The sequence below is a fragment of the Castanea sativa genome, chromosome 10 (assembly GCF_040712315.1).
Source record: "Castanea sativa cultivar Marrone di Chiusa Pesio chromosome 10, ASM4071231v1".
NCBI classification, from domain to species: Eukaryota; Viridiplantae; Streptophyta; class Magnoliopsida; order Fagales; family Fagaceae; genus Castanea; species Castanea sativa.
In genome coordinates, this window is record NC_134022.1 from 12260970 (window position 1) to 12277536 (window position 16567).

The 16567-nt window shown below is 37.6% G+C and overlaps 2 protein-coding genes across 2 annotated transcripts; one reads left to right on the forward strand and one right to left on the reverse strand.

The window, feature by feature from the left end:
- The first annotated feature begins 1439 nt into the window (after positions 1-1439).
- LOC142612975 (hsp70-Hsp90 organizing protein 3-like) lies at positions 1440-5228 on the forward strand. The gene is made up of 7 exons (XM_075785149.1): positions 1440-2538; positions 3420-3708; positions 4107-4192; positions 4305-4528; positions 4620-4686; positions 4774-4833; positions 4949-5228. The coding sequence occupies exons 1-7, from the start codon at positions 1627-1629 to the stop codon at positions 5060-5062; spliced, it is 1752 nt and encodes a 583-aa protein (XP_075641264.1). The 5' UTR covers positions 1440-1626; the 3' UTR covers positions 5063-5228.
- A 1105-nt stretch (positions 5229-6333) lies between these two features.
- LOC142613169 (elongation factor G-2, chloroplastic) lies at positions 6334-10990 on the reverse strand. The gene is made up of 4 exons (XM_075785388.1): positions 10567-10990; positions 8124-9538; positions 7218-7730; positions 6334-6740 (listed from the first exon to the last, which is right to left on the reverse strand). Exons 1-4 carry the CDS (start codon positions 10799-10801, stop codon positions 6573-6575), a joined length of 2331 nt encoding a protein of 776 aa, XP_075641503.1. The 5' UTR covers positions 10802-10990; the 3' UTR covers positions 6334-6572.
- Between the last annotated feature and the right edge of the window lie 5577 nt (positions 10991-16567).

Genomic DNA, 16567 nt, shown 5'->3' on the forward strand with positions numbered 1-16567 from the left:
AAAAAAAAAAAGACACATTTACCACATTTTCAAGTTGTAAACATATAAAGTTGTATTTTTCATTTGGTTTAGCTAACGAGGTCAAGTCAACCAATAATCACAAACTTGAAAATTTTCAACCACATACAAATATGATTAAGGCAAAAATGTACTTTTGGTCCTTACATTTTGGACCAATTCTTGTTTTGGTCCCTACTTTTTTGAAGTACCTATAGTAATTATTGAAAATTGAAAATCATTGCCATTTTAGTCCTTACTGTCATCTTAGTAATGAAAATTGTTTACGTGACATATAGAGTGCATAGTAGGGACGATAGGGACTAAAATGGTCATGATTTACCATTATATGCATGCCTAGGGGTGTTCAAGTTGCAGTGCGGTTTTGGGCTATTTTTAGCATTGCATTTTACGTGCGATTTAGGCAAAATCATAACCGCACGACACCTTATTTTTCAGATTAAATGTGCGGTGTATTTTAGAGTTTAGCTAAAACTATAACTGCATCTTACTTCGTTTTTACGGTTACATGTGCGGTGCGGTATATAAGATGCGGTTTGAAGTCGATATATTTTTTAAAATTTGGGTTTTTTCCTGCCCTGCCCAAAACTGATTTTCCCTTTGTTTTGGGTCAAGTTTTAAACTATTAACTAGTTTTTTCTTTATTTTGGGCTGGTTTTCCTAATCAATACTTGCTAGGGTTCTTAAACATTTTTTTTTTTGAAAATTAGGGTTATTAAACTTTTAATAATTTATTTCATATTAAAAAAAATAAATATATTAATATATAGAGAGGGTGCGACGCATTGTTACTTGTTGTGTGGTGCGGTTATGCCATTTTGCGGACGGTTTTGGTATGGTTAGTGAACACTCCTATGCAAATTGTTTGCATGTAAACAATTTTTGATACTGAGATGACGGTAAGGACTAAAATCGTAATGGTTATCGATTTTTAGGGATCAACATAAGCACTTCAAAAAAGTAGAGACTAAAATGAATATTGGCTTAAAATATAGAGATTAGCATGAATATTGACCCAAAATATAGGGACTAAAAGTTCATTTTTACCATTGATTAATTAAGTAATTGCACTCCCAAACATTCAATTATGAGTTATCCTCCCTTAAAAAAAAAATGTTAAAGAGTTATCCAACCAAAAAGAGTAAAGAATTCTCTCTCAAAAAAAAAAAAAAAAAAAAAGAGAGTAAAGAAAGACCATAAAACCTCCTATTTCCAAATAAGTCTCCTCCGTCTCCTAAAAAGTTGTTTGGTAGTGTATTTTAAACTATAATTTTTAATATTTAAACAACATTATATATATTTTTATATACATTTTTACTTACACATTTTTTTTTTAAATAGAAACAATATTATTAGTACAAGGTTGGGAAAGATTCCAACACAACTCTAATGAAGTCTAAAGTGTAGTCTAAACTACGTGCAGGAACATTCCAGAACCCCTCTGCCCCTCTATTCACCCCTCACTAGAACTCTCTCGTTCCTTTCTCTTCTTTTATATAAGCTCTCTCTCTCTCTCTCTCTCTCTCTCTCTTTCTCTCGCAAATCTCAATTACATCCAAACCCCTCCTTCATCGCCAAAGCTCTAATCTTTCATCGCTTTCTCGATTCATGGCTGAAGAAGCCAAAGCCAAAGGCAACGCGGCGTTCTCCGCCGGCGACTTCCCCACCGCCATCCGCCACTTCTCCGAAGCAATCGATCTCGCTCCGACCAACCACGTCCTCTACTCCAACCGATCCGCCGCCTACGCTTCTCTCAACAAGTACGCTGAGGCCTTGACCGATGCTAAGAAGACCGTAGAGCTCAAAACCGACTGGTCCAAGGGTTATAGCCGACTCGGCGCGGCTCATCTCGGCTTGGCTCACTACGACGATGCCGTTTCAGCTTACAAGAAAGGCCTCGAATACGACCCTAACAACGAGGCTCTCAAATCCGGCTTGGCCGATGCTCAGGCCTCGGTTTCTCGGTCCCGCGCCGGTCCTCCGCCGCCGGGAAACAATCTCTTCGGCGATGCTTTCTCCGGTCCGGAGATGTGGGCTAAGCTGACTGCGGATCCATCTACTAGGGCTTACCTTCAACAGCCTGATTTCGTGAAGATGATGCAGGAGATCCAGAAAAACCCTAGCAATCTCAACCTTTACCTCAAGGACCAGAGGGTTATGCAAGCCCTAGGGGTTTTGCTTAATCTCAAATTCCGTACGCCTACTTCTGAGGACACGGAGATGCCGGAGTCTTCTCCGTCTCCTTCCTCTCCGCCGGAGAGGAAGAGAGCTGCGGAGCCCGAGCCTGTGAAGGTTCCTGAGCCCGAACCCGAGCCTGAGCCGATGGACCTGACGGAGGAGGAGAGGGAGAAGAAGGAGAGGAAGGCGCAGGCGGTGAGTGAGAAGGAATTGGGGAATGCTGCGTATAAGAAGAAGGATTTCGATACGGCCATCGCGCATTATACCAAGGCCATGGAGTTGGATGATGAGGACATTTCATATCTCATGAATCGAGCTGCTACTTATCTCGAAATGGGTCAGGTATCACAATTGAGACAATACCTCTTTTATCAAATAATTTATTGCTTGCCTTTTGATTTTGACTGTTACAATTTAGTTTCTATTGGTGTAGTTGACTATTGCACTTGTGGGAATTCTTAATTTGTTTTTCGATTTTGTGTTTCATGTGAAATGCCTTTTCTGTCACCATACTTGTTTTGGTCTCTGTTTTCACTATATCTTATGTTTAAAACCTTAATGGGCAACATAAAAAAAAAGCCCTGAATTCGCAATATTCCATATTTCGGGTTTTAGTTTAATGAGCTGAGGTTCATGTGGATGTGTTATTGAATTATGCTTTATCAATTCATTGCAACAATAGTGGACTATCATTTGGATATACTGATTTTCTTTACTTTTTGATTTGATTCACTGGCTATAAAATGATAGGCACTGGAGCAAAGCCTTACCCACTAGTATATAAACATGTAAATGTAATCCTGTTATAAGAAGGAAATATGACTCTGTAATTGAGTGATTAGGGAATTTTTAAATTTTCATGTAGATTTGTCTCATGAACCTTTAGTTTTAGCCTAGAGATAGAACAGCATCAGTAGGAAGTCGTTCATTCTTTTGTTTGTTTGTTTGCTTGCCTCAAACTGCTTTTTGTGCAAATTTGTGGGGCATACCTTTGGCACCTTAAGTTAAATTTCAGCACCTAAAATGGTCCTAGCAATTGCCTCCACTATTCTTATTGCTGTCCATTGTACACGTTGATTCTGAAACGTGAACTGTGACCATTTTCCTTCCTGTTATAGTTTGACACATACGGTATGCACAACAAATATTTGGACTGTTTACTTGGCTTTATTAAACTGTCTGGTACTCACATTTATTTCTTTCTAACTTTATTGTTATTTCAGTACGAGGATTGTATCAAAGACTGTGATAAGGCTGTTGAAAGGGGAAGAGAGCTTAGGTCAGACTTTAAAATGATAGCAAAAGCTTTGACCAGGAAGGGAAATGCCCTGGTGAAAATGGCAAAAACCTCAAAGGACTATGAACCTGCTATTGAGAGTTTCCAGAAGGCTCTCACTGAGCACCGCAACCCAGACACATTGAAGAAACTTAATGATGCTGAAAAAGCAAAGAAGGAACTAGAGCAGCAAGAGTACTTTGATCCAAAAGTAGCTGATGAGGAACGTGAGAAAGGTATCCCTTCTAGAACACTTCACCGATTGTTTTATACCTCATGTTGTGCTTTGTATCTCTTGATATATTTGTCAGTCCTACTCCTACAAATGGTTTCATCATGCTTTATGTTTGTGTCTTTTGATTAACTCATTTCGCACTTATTTAATTTGTATCGCATTATATTTATTCCTCTTGAATAGCAACCCTGGACTAGCTCTGAATCAATAGCACTTCCAGACTTCCTATAATTTTGAAAATGCCATTCTTGACCTCTATTATGTGGGGTCCATATATTGTGTATTATTGTGTCTAAAATATAAGGTTTTTTGTGATAGCATTGCTGCACATTCTTGAAAACTTCTAAGAATTTCTTCATGTCTATCTCTTGCTTGACTGCTTATCTATGGTGCATGTAGGCAATGAGTATTTCAAGCAGCAGAAATATCCAGAGGCTATTAAGCATTACACAGAGTCCTTGAAAAGGAACCCAAAAGATCCAAGGGTAAAAATCCTCTGACACTCCTTTATTTGTGTTGCCAAAGTATGTTCAAGTGTTCTGTCTCAAGAAGAGTAAATGCGATGGATCACCTTTTGATACGCTTGCTGTCTTGCAGGCATATAGCAATAGAGCTGCATGCTACACAAAACTTGGGGCTTTACCTGAGGGATTGAAGGATGCAGAAAAGTGCATTGAGCTTGATCCAACCTTTTCCAAGGGTTATAACAGAAAAGGTGCTGTCCAGTTTTTCATGAAAGAATATGACAAAGCTTTGGAAACATATCAGGAGGGGCTGAAGCATGATCCAAACAACCAGGAATTGCTTGATGGTGTGAAGAGGTATGGTTCTTAACCTGACTGCTTTTGTCATTTTCGACATGGATTATGGTATAAAGCCCTTGTTTAACTGCCAAATCAAAATAATTTGCAGATGTGTAGAACAAATTAACAAGGCTAGCCGTGGAGATTTGACCCCTGATGAATTGAAGGAGAGACAGGTGTGATTTTCTTTTTCTCTCTTTTTGAGACTGATTTTATGAAACCAGTTTGGGATTGTGGTCTTTACGTAAGTTTTCACCTTGCAGGCCAAGGGAATGCAGGACCCTGAAGTTCAGAACATCCTCCAAGACCCTGTTATGAGACAGGTATGCTCAATTTGAATTTTTGGTCTTTTTAAGTTAAACTTGTGATCTCAAACGATTCTTTATTGTTTTCTATAGTGTATGGAATTGCTAAAAATGCTTTGGGTGATGTATGCAGGTGTTGATCGATTTCCAGGAAAATCCCAAGGCTGCTCAAGAACACACAAAGAACCCGATGGTGATGAACAAGATCCAGAAGCTGGTTAGTGCAGGAATTGTTCAGATCAGATGAATCTGAGGGGGAAAGATAAACATGGACAAGAGGCTTCTGCGTTAGACAGATTGTACTTTGTGTGAATTAAGGGGATTATTTAAACAAACTATTTTGAATTGGCAAAATTTTGTGATGTTCCTCATTTTCAATTGTTTAGTGGAGGTCGTCTGTGTTTTATATTACACATCTCTAGTTCTCAATCTCTCCCCCCACCAAAAACACACCACATGTTTTGTATTAGGTTATTTGATTGGCTGGTTTAGCTCTTGGTTCAACTAGGTTGAGGATATGGATATAGTATTTCACACCATGACAGGCAGGCAGGCAGCGGTGGCTCAACCATTAATAGGCCATTTAGGAAATGGCCTAATGCCTCTAAATGGAAGAGACCCCTTAAAATAGAATATATAATTATTTGTTTTATAGTGTTGCAAAATTAAAAAATATAAAAAAAGGTCCCTCACCCAACCCAAAAAAAGTAAATATATAATGTAATTTATACATGTATTCTGTAGTGCAAAAATTTGTGTGTATTTTAATATAAAAGATTTTATCAATTAAGTTAATTAGAATTTATTACTTTTCAAAGTAGGTAATATTAAATTATCTATTTTATAATATTATTTTAATATTAATTTTTTTGAGTTTTTTAGTTGTGCAAAAAAGTGGAGTTTTTCTCCATTTTACAATGATCGACAAAAATGATTTTACAAGGTAAAAAATTTCTTTAATTAAGGCCTAGAAACTTAATAAATAAAATTACTCAAAAAAAACTTAATAAATAAAAATTATTTAAAAAAAATTATTCTCTTTTCGAATGATGTGCATTTTATTAAAATTTTTAAACTTCTAAAATTTTACTCTCTTCTCTCTTTCTATCAAAATTAAAACTATAATTAATATTTTTTCCGACAGATTTATTACTGGAGTCCCCAACATCCCCAAGCCTTACGGCTTAACCTGGCTACCAAATGGTGAACATGTAGTTGACTATACTGTTCAACATTTTAGTCATTGGACATTTCCGGAAGCTTTCTCTGCCCTCGCCAAGTGTCATTCCCTAATTTGTCAGAACCTAAATTATTGTGCTGTATAAAGCATAAACATTCTGAAAAGCCCTATCAATAGGAATTGTTGTAGTTCACATTTTTCAAATGTTCACATATACTTTATAAACTGCTATTGACTTGTATTTTTTTCTTTTTTGTTTGTTTGTTTGTTTCGAGTCCACTTTATGCCAAGTTTAGTTAGCAACATTTTCCTCCCCATTGCTACGAACCCAAAGCATATTTTCTCAATTATGAATCTATGATATTGGCAAAATGTTTTCATCATAGCCCTTCCTTGTTCATTTTTGTGTAGAGTTGGACCAAGTCTAAGATTGCTTTATAAAATGTTACAGGGTAAGTATAGGGAAAGGGGAAAAAGAAAGAAAGAAAAAAAAAAAAAAATTATCTCCTTCAGTCGAATTCTAAATATTAAATTGACAAAAATATATTGCTCCCTGTTCTTCAAGAGGGAGAATAAATTAAGCAGCAACTTGCTCCTTGGCAGCGCTGAGTTGATTCTGGATGTGTTGAGGGACAACATCAAACTTGGCTAATTGCATGATATAGGATGCACGGCCTTTTGTCATCCCCCGGAGTGTGCTGACATACTGGAACATCTCTGCCAGTGGGACGAGTGCATCAACCACCTGCAATAATTCCAAAACAACTAGTGAACTAAGACCCAAGAATAAAGGAACATAAGAAAAATGAAGATATAGCTTAGGATCAAGTGCCACTGCTTCAATCATCAGCATTCCATTTCCTGTTTTAAGGCATTAATTCATGAAAGGTCCAAGATACCACAGGAAGCCCAAACAACATATGCTGTTACAGTCAGTTATACCCTTTTTTTCAGTTGTCTTTTTCACTTACTATGCCTTAGAAGTTAGAAGTTAGAACTTGGTATCGACAGTCTTGAGATAGATGTGTAATAAGTATACAGTTTTACAATGAAGAGTTGCAATCAATCACTATGAATGCAAGGACTAAGCAAAATTTAGTATGTAATTATAAAAGGTAGCTAGAGTTGACTGAAAAATAAGCAATACAGTAAATGCTGTAGTAAGAAAATTTTCAAAATATATGTTATGGTTAAGCAAGAGACAAGAGATTGTTAAACATACCTTGAGACCGCCAGGTTTGTCACCAAAGCTGTTGATCTGACCTCTCCTTGAGTTTAGATCACCAATCACATCTCCTAAATGTTCCTCAGGTGTGACAACTTCAACTTTCATAATGGGTTCAAGCATCTTTGGGGCAGCCTTCCTCATCCCTTCACGAAAAGCTCCTCTGGCTGCCAGCTGAAATGCCAGGACACTTGAATCGACATCATGGTAAGATCCATCTACTAGCACAGCACGTACATCAACAACGGGAAATCCTGCAAGCACACCATTACTCATACACTCCTCTAATCCTTTCATCACCCCTGGAATGTATTCTCTTGGCACTGCACCTCCCTTTATTTCACTTTTGAACTCGTAGCCGCTACCTGCTTCCATGGGTTCAAACCGTACAGTGATGTCAGCAAACTGACCTTGTCCACCTGACTGTTTCTTGTGCACATACTTCACTTCTGAGATTCTAGAAATACTTTCTCGGTAGTTTACTTGAGGCGCACCAACATTAGCTTCCACCTACATAAAACAAGCAGCCCCATTATGACAATTCAAATAGGAGTTGCCAATAGAGTAAACTAGAAATCTTTACTGATCAGACAATTGGTCAAACTGTAGATATTAACTCACATTCTTCTCCTTTGCTCTCTCTCATGGTAAGGATAATAATTCAAACTTGTGGAAACTGAACAAATGAAGAAGTAACACAATGCAAATGCATGTGCATGCATAACCATTTGCACTATTATATGTTCAAGCATATATATATATATATAGGTGCTTGTGCATGTGCATGTTGATTAGAGTATTGTCCCAAAGAGGCATCTTAAAGAAGTGTATTGTGCCAGATCATGATCCTAGGTATAGAACATATGAATTTGAAAATCCAACACTTAGGTCACAGATATAAACCTTAAACTCCCTCTTGAGTCGATCGACAATAATCTCAAGGTGCAATTCTCCCATTCCTTCAATCACTGTCTGGTTGATCTCTTCATCCCGTGAGAAGTGAAAAGAAGGGTCTTCTTGAGCAAGTTTGATTAACCCAGTTGCCATCTTATCAACATCAGCTTTAGTCTTGGGTTCAATTGCAACCTTGATCACAGGATCAGGGAAGTCCATCCGTTCAAGCACAATGGGATTCTCAGGATCGCTCAGTGTTTCGCCTGTAATGGTATCTTTCAGACCAGCAAGAGCAATAATGTCACCTGTTAAAGCTACCTTAACATCCTCTCTGCTGTTTGCATGCATTTCTAGAAGTCTACCAATCCTTTCTTTTTTGTTTTTGTTTGCATTCAGTACATAGGATCCTGCAGTCAGCTTTCCTGAATACACCCTCACAAATGTAAGGGAACCCACAAATGAATCACTCATGATCTTGAAAGCTAGTCCAGAGAATGGCTCATCATCACTTGCAGCCCTTTCAATTATCAGTTCTGGGTTCTCTGGGTCAGTCCCCTTCATTGCTGGCAAATCAACTGGAGAAGGCAAATAATCCACAACGGCATCAAGCAATGGTTGAACACCCTTATTTTTAAAAGCTGAGCCACATAATACTGGGACAAAACTGCTTGAGATGGTTCCCTTCCTTATTAATTTCTTAATGGTTTCCTCATCAGGTTCAACTCCTTCTAGGTAGCTCTCCATAGCTTGATCATCTAAGTCAATTATGGTTTCTATCATCTGAGATCGATACTCTTGTGCTAGCTTTTGAAGATCTGTTGGAATATCCTCATAGTCAAACTTAGCACCCAACTCTTCTCCTGACCAAACTATAGCTTTCATCTTCACAAGATCAACAACTCCCTGAAAGGTATCTTCTGAACCAATAGGTATTTGAATCACCAGTGGTTTAGCACCCAAATTTGTCACTATCATGTCTCTTGTACGGAAAAAGTTTGCTCCAAGACGATCCATTTTATTGACAAAGCAGATTCTGGGTACTCCATATTTATCAGCTTGCCTCCAAACAGTTTCAGATTGTGGTTCCACACCAGCAACGCTATCAAACAAGCATATAGTGCCATCCAATACCCTGAGAGCCCGTTCCACTTCAAGAGTGAAGTCAACATGGCCAGGAGTATCAATAATGTTAATCCGGTGTTTGTTCCAAAATGTGGTAGTTGCAGCAGAAGTTATGGTAATCCCTCTTTCTTGTTCTTGCTCCATCCAGTCCATTGTAGCTGTTCCTTCATGTACCTCCCCTATTTTATAGTTTCTTCCTGTATAGTAAAGAATCCGTTCGGTAGTGGTTGTTTTTCCTGCATCTATGTGAGCCATAATTCCAATATTGCGATAATCATTCAATGGTACTGCACGCTTTGACTCTGGCCCAAAGACAAAAGAAAAATAATCTCTGCTATGTTAGCTGATACACAAAAGGTTTCACAAACCATAATGAAGAGTAATCTATATAGGCTTTTGTCACAGTATGCCATGATATAAACAATGAAACAAGCAAGAATGCATATCACTTATCCCATTATCATGTATAGAAGTAATTGCCAATGCATTGCAAAAGTAACTATTTTCTTGAGACTTAAAATATGTGGCTGTGTTTCTAAATATCAGAACTACAAATAGTAATGACTGAAATTCATTTCATCATTTGAAAAGAGCCAAATGGTCCTATTCCACACTATATAGACACTAACTACTAGAATTTTGGAAAGTGACACAATTTGACATACATTCAAAATATCATTTCTTTGCCTGATGGGCTTATATGAATAATAAAATCAATGGGAAAGGATATGCTCTAAAGGCCAGCAGGTGCAAAAACTGCAGACTTCAGCAAATCCTTTGATGTTAGGCCAGGTTTTGTTTGAGTAGTTTGAGTTGTTTTATTTGTGCTGGTTTCTTGCTTGTTCTTGTTCTATGTGGTACTTGCCCTTTGCAGCTTGTTAGTGGTTTCTGCTTGTATGTGCTCTGGGTTTCAAGGTACGTTTGGCTGTTGTTTTGTTGGCTATTCTGGACTCTTTTAAGTTTATGTTTGCTGCTTATGCAGCTTCTTGTACTCTGTTTTGATCAATGAAGTTCTTATCATTCATAAAAAAATAAAAAAAGGAAATTGACAGTGAGCTTTCATTGAACTTGAAAGCAGCTATAAACTACATAAATATATTAAACAACTAATTTGTAGAACAATGAAAATTTACTTTGATTCACTTAAGCAGGAAGCAAATGAAACCGAATACAAACTAAGTAATCCAAGAATCCACTACCCATCAATTTCACAAAATTGCCTTAAAATTTAACAATTTGGATAAAAGGGTACACGCAAATGACACCAAAAAATTAACTTTCAACTACTAAACAAAGAGAGAGAGAGAGAGAGAGAGAGAGAGTGAGAGACCTTCAGTGGCCATGGCGAAGACAGAGAAATTTCTTCTGATCTGCGAAGTGGAGGGCTTGGAAGATATTGAGTTAAGGCGCACAGTGCCATGGAACTCAGAAGAAGATGATTGTCGTCGAGGACGAAGACCCAGAAAGCGAGCTGGAGAGAGAGGGATTGTAGGCCTTCTTTGAGACCCATTGAAACTGAAATTGCAAGCTGAGGAAGCTGACACTCTCACTGACTCTGCCGCCATTTTTTTTTTTTCTTCTGTACTGTATGACTGTGAGTGAGAGAGGGCTCTCTTCTGTGACTTCGGTCTCTCTTATTACTCAGTCTCTCACACTTCCCATCTGGTAGTTATGGTTTGGGGATAACGCAAAAGTATATAAGAGGTTAGAGGCGCTCGTGAGTTTTGGCTTGTCTTTCGTTTTCGGTCTCGGTCGTTCTGAACCGGAACATTGTTTTCTATTTTCATTTTCATTTTGGGAAAAAGAAAATTAGGGATAATAGAATTCTTTTGCCCTCCATTGGAAATAAAATTACCAATTATGTCTTGCACATTAATTTTAGCTTCTTTTTTTTTTTAATGTTTTTTTTGGTTGAAAAATTTAAAGATAAGTAGATACTGGAGAAAGAGAGACATATATGACACTATAAAGGATATCATTAGACTTATTATCATTAAAATATCACTTAAACCCATTTTATAATAAGTTTAAATATGTGAGCTAATTATACAACTATCTAATAAATGATTTTTTTTTTTGTTTTAAGTTATATTTTTAACATAATAATGAAAAAAAATATAAATAGAAGTACATATTATATTAGGGGTTTGAATAAAAAAATTCAAAACTAAATATATAGTTCTAAAGTATAAACCTATATTTTAATATAATTTTGTAAGATAGTATAAAACAACTAATGTAGGATACTGATTAAGTGATTTAATAATGTATACTTAATAAATTTTAAAATAGCTTGATATTAGCGATTTTAAAATCTTGAATAATAATAATAATAATAATAATAATAACAACAATAATAATAATAGAATCAAATCATCTTGAACATAAGCCTCTTAGCCTGGAGTGAAAGCTCCTCGATTTCCCAAAAACTAGTTTTAGAGAATGATTTAATTGTTCTTGCTAGAGGTTTTATTAGAACTTCCAAATTTGATTTAACTCCTAATTTCCTAGTTATCAATCCAATCAACAAAATGGTTGGCCGAAAACAAGTCCTACAAATTTCCAGCCCATTTAATTATGGTTAGCTCATTCCAGGGGGGACATTTTAATTTAAAAAAAGTAGTAGTTTTTTTCTTTGAAAAAAAAAAAAGTGGTACTTCGGTAACTTTGGAAGTTTAGCTGTTCAGAACTGACAAAGAAAATCAGAAATTTAACTTTGTATATGGGGAGGAAAAGAAATCTTGTCATGGTTACATGGGCCTTAAATAACAATGGCTTGGAAGATGCCACATAGCTCAGAACTCATACCCTCATGTCATGTATGAGAGGTGGGGTAGAGCCTGAGTAAAAAAACAGAAAGCCTATCCAAATCTGAGGTTGGAGCTTTGAGCACCCTCGCTGCCACTGATGTGCATAGCGGCATTGGTGCATTCGTTGTGGTTTATAGTGGACCAGATACTTAACAGGCCCACTCGTTTTGTCCAGATCCCAATATGGCCCATGCCATGTTTGAGAAGACCAAGAGGACTCACTCAAATTTGGAGGATGGATTTCGTTTCCATTAAAGCCCAGACCAAATGTAATACCCAATACATCAACAAGAAGCTAGAGGTAGCTGCGGCCCAAACTGCTCAAGTTGGCCCGAAAAGTTCAACGGCTAAAGGGTGGCATGCATGTCATGTTATATAGTCAGCATTTTTCATGTCTTTGTAAATCAAGTTTAGTGTCTTCTTTCTTTCTCATCTAACTCACGCCTTTCTCATGTCTGTGAAGAAAGTTTTGTACACACTTTCTTAAATAAAAATGGAATTGGGGCCCCGGGGGGGGGGGGGGGGGGGAATTTAAAATGAGTTTCAAACATTAGGATAACCAGAAAAGATGCATTGGGGGTCAATATTGATCCTAACTGTGTTATTTTTAGGCAAAAAGTAGAAGGTAGAGTCGTAGAGATCATCTAAAAAGGATATGGAGGCTTCTCGTGAACTAGTGTGTCATTAAGAATTGCAAATTCTATTGGAATGAAATCAATGAGTGGGATCAAAATCAGACTAAAGGTAAGAGGTTAAAGTGTACTACCTCCAAGCTTGCCTTATGGTCTGTTGTATATCATATTCAGTAATAGGTGGTAAAGATAGAATAATAAGAGTTTGTGTTTTGGTTTGTTAACTCCCTTGAAAATATTTTAGCAACTGCTACTTTTATATTTATATTATATATTCAAACATAACGTATTTTATACAGATAAAAGTTTGTTTACAAAATAACAGAGCTATGATATTGTATTTGGATTACATGAGAACTCTTAAATGTTAGTGTTAAATTGCTTTAGAGATATTTGGATTATAAGAAAACTTCTGAATAGTAAATACTATAAAATTGCTTTGAAGATATTTGGATTACATGAGAACTCCTAAGTACTAAATAGTATCAAATTACTTTAGAGGTTCCACCGGAAGTGATTAATGATCTTTTTAGTGCCTTGATTTTAGCAATAGATAATATTATCTCAATAGGTAGCACAGCAATGCCATCATCCATTAAGGTAGAATTAAATTAGAGGAAACCATTGTGAAGCTAATACGTTTGGAGACAGTGGCATAAGGAGGGAGCCCATGGCTCCACTGCTTTTCCTTTAAATTAGAGGAAAACATTGTGAAGCTAATACGTTTGCAGCAATATTTTTATTATTAAAATTTTGGGACATGTTAAAGTTTGTCGTGTATTAAAAAAAAAAAAGATTAGTTTTTTTTTCTTTATTTAGTTTTGGTCATTATTATATATGAATGATTTTTATGGTTAAGACATATGAATGATATTTATTATTTAATTATCTAAGATTTATTAGTTTGTAGGCATTTTATGATTCTAAAAATATTGTTACACTTATTTAATTTAATTAACAACAAAATTTAATATATAATATGTTAAAAATAGTAATTGTGATTAATATAATTTAAAAGATAAATACACATAACTTAATTAAAGGAAAATTTAATTATCTTGAATTATATAATATATAATACCGCCTTGATAAATTTTTCTTAGATAGGAGAAAATAAGTAAATAACATAAAGTCATGTTGAAGACATACTTCAAGTAAAAATTATACATATCTGTAGAGACACTGAAAATAATCCCCGAGGAATACACCTTGGAAATCTTTTACAATCATCCACTTAATCAAAATACTGGAAAATAGCAGAAAAATGCACTCTACAATGAGAAACTCAAATAGCGGATTTCATTGACCATTATAATACTGCAAATACTATTACAATCGAAGCTTTACTAGCCGCGGGAAGTTCTAACTTATGTTCTCATGATGTTGTACACGTTGTCTCTCTTTCTCTATTTCTAAGACAAGATTTTTTTTCTCTCCTTTTTCTGGATCCCTGTTCTTTTGGCATTTCTCCCCTTTTATAGCTTCAACCTCCTTCTTACCCTTACAGCTGTTCCGCTTCTACCCAAGGTAGCAGGAATATTTTCTTTACTTTATCGGTTTTCTCACCTTCTTATCTTGTAACTCTGATGGCCTGGGGGTGACGTGTACTGTTCAGGCCGTCTTATGTGCCATTAATGCGGCAGAGGTTAGGTAAGAACCCCCATCATTAATGCAGGGGCAAAGATCTTCCTCCTTCTTTCACCTTCCAAGAGTTTCCCGTGGTCACTAGTATCTTCTAAAAGTCATGTGTTGACGATTCGTGCTCCTTGTCTCAGGCAAACTAAGAATTTGCCTTTCCTACGGGAACAGACTGCCCATGGTACTTAACTTGTCCTCCATGCCTAGGACGAACCAGCTTTAAGCCCAGTCCATGAAGGCTAGACCCAATTACTTTGCCGTGGTCTAGCAACTTCTTGGGTTTTAGGTCCGTGTAAGGACTATTCCTCTTCCCACAATAGCCCCCCACGATCACCAAGTCATCATTAATGACGTGGGGATCGTGGTTCAATAAAAATCGCGGCAATCGTTAAATGGCATTTATGAATAGTGGCAGCGTCAAGCAATTAATGCCGCGAACACACTTGTGCTTTCCACCCCACGATCTTCAGCGTGTGTCTTTAATGAACGGTTAGATGAACAACCCTCAGGCGACCACCAATAACCTCCCTTTTTTCTGACTTTCCTCCATATTGTAAGTCCATTTTTTTCTTCATCTTTAAGATTTAGTTTTTGTCGTTTCTTTCCTCTTTCATTCTTGCTTTGCCCACTATGGGTAAGTTTAAGTCTATGGTAGATACTCCTAAAAGATTAGCGGAGTTTAGGAGGAAATACAACTTCCCTGAAGATGTAGAGGTGAGGAATCATCTGGAATCCGAGGTAATACTCTCTAGAAAGGAAGCCAAAGTGGTGATCCCACTTGTTGCCATGGTAGAGGGGGGGGGGGGGTTAGGATTCCCATGAGTGATCTCCCCACTAAATTTTTACGTTATTTTAAAGTCTGCCCCGATCAATGTATTCCTAATGATTTTAGGATAGTTAGTAGTGTGGACACTCTTAATAAGAAGCTCAAATTAAGACTCACCGAGCATAACATCAACTACATTTATAGTTTTCAAGATAGTAAAACCTAGAGGTTTTACTTTAAAATTCATCACGGGGAAGTGAGGCTCATTTCTGGTCTTCTAGATTCCGACACGGAAACCGAAGGAGACTACTTAATCGTCTCGGGGAATTGGTACCCCAGTGGGATCCAATGCCCCACGAGCGCGGGGAAAGCAAGTGGGTAGACTCTGTAGGATTTTCCCTTTCTATTGACTTATTATTTCAACTTTGTTTTATTTCTGTACTATTTAGACGCTCTATGTGTCTAACCTTTGTCTACCTTTTCCTTAGAGGATCACGAATTCAAGAAGAAGAGGCAGCTCATCAACTCCACGGATTTGAACAGACTATTGAGATCCCCCATTTACCCACATACGGATGGTCAGCTCTGTGCAGCCTACTTGATTCTCGGATACTCCCTAGTATATCGAAGTTTTCAAGTTGCAGGAAAGACTATCACTATAAAGCATCCCTTGCTCCCATACATAGACGTTCGTTACAAGGGGTACATCCTTTCTCTATCCAAACCTGTGCTCCGAGAAGAAGGTCAATCTAAAGTAATTCTCCTCCTCCTTTCACTCCCAAGGATTTAGGAGTCATTGTTGCTATTCCTACCTCGGCTGACCATTCTCGACGTAAGAGAAAGAAGAAAACGGGCAACACTAATACCTACAACCCTTCTCACACCCAAGGAGTGCTAACCATCCCAGCAGCCAACCCTCTACAAGATTCTCCTGCTGAGATGCCCCTTCAAAGAGGTCGGGTCACCTTTGGCAAATTTTGGGCTCACCTACCATGCCCTAAGGTCAGAGTCCTCATCGGGCTGTCATTACAACTATTTCTACTCCTCCTCCCACTCCACCAGTTACCGCGGCAACCATTGCTCCCACCCGTGAGACTAGGGCGGGGCAGAAGTGACCCAAGGGGCAAGTTCCGAGCAACTCGTGACGATTCCTGACTCAGGGAACTCTCCACTAGATTTAGGTGACACACATGTTGACGTCTTGGGTGCACCAGCCTATGTGAAGGCGTTTATGGTGGACGGTGAAATTCTCCTTGCCACGGACAGAGTAAGGCCCTGGAGAGATGACCACAGAGGGAAAGTGGCGGAGTGTGTGGGGGAAGCTCTTCTTCTCCCTGAAGATATGAAGCACTGAACATCGACAATGAAGATCTTCTTAAGAAGATCTCGGATGTGATGAATAAAGTTTCTGAATCTGAGTGGTGTAGAGTTGAGGCCGAGGAGAACACCAAGGCCCTTTCTGAAAGGAAATAGGCTTTAGAGAAG

Coding starts and splice junctions, on each gene's coding strand:
- LOC142612975 (XM_075785149.1), top strand. CDS start 1,627: ATGGCTGAAGAAGCCAAAGCCAAAGGCAACGCGGCGTTCTCCGCCGGC. Junction 4,529..4,619: donor TTGCTTGATGGTGTGAAGAG/GTATGGTTCTTA, acceptor AATAATTTGCAG/ATGTGTAGAACAAATTAACA. Junction 4,834..4,948: donor AAGACCCTGTTATGAGACAG/GTATGCTCAATT, acceptor TGATGTATGCAG/GTGTTGATCGATTTCCAGGA.
- LOC142613169 (XM_075785388.1), bottom strand. CDS start 10,801: ATGGCGGCAGAGTCAGTGAGAGTGTCAGCTTCCTCAGCTTGCAATTTC. Junction 9,539..10,566: donor CTTCGCCATGGCCACTGAAG/GTCTCTCACTCT, acceptor TCTTTGGGCCAG/AGTCAAAGCGTGCAGTACCA. Junction 6,741..7,217: donor ACAAACCTGGCGGTCTCAAG/GTATGTTTAACA, acceptor GAATTATTGCAG/GTGGTTGATGCACTCGTCCC.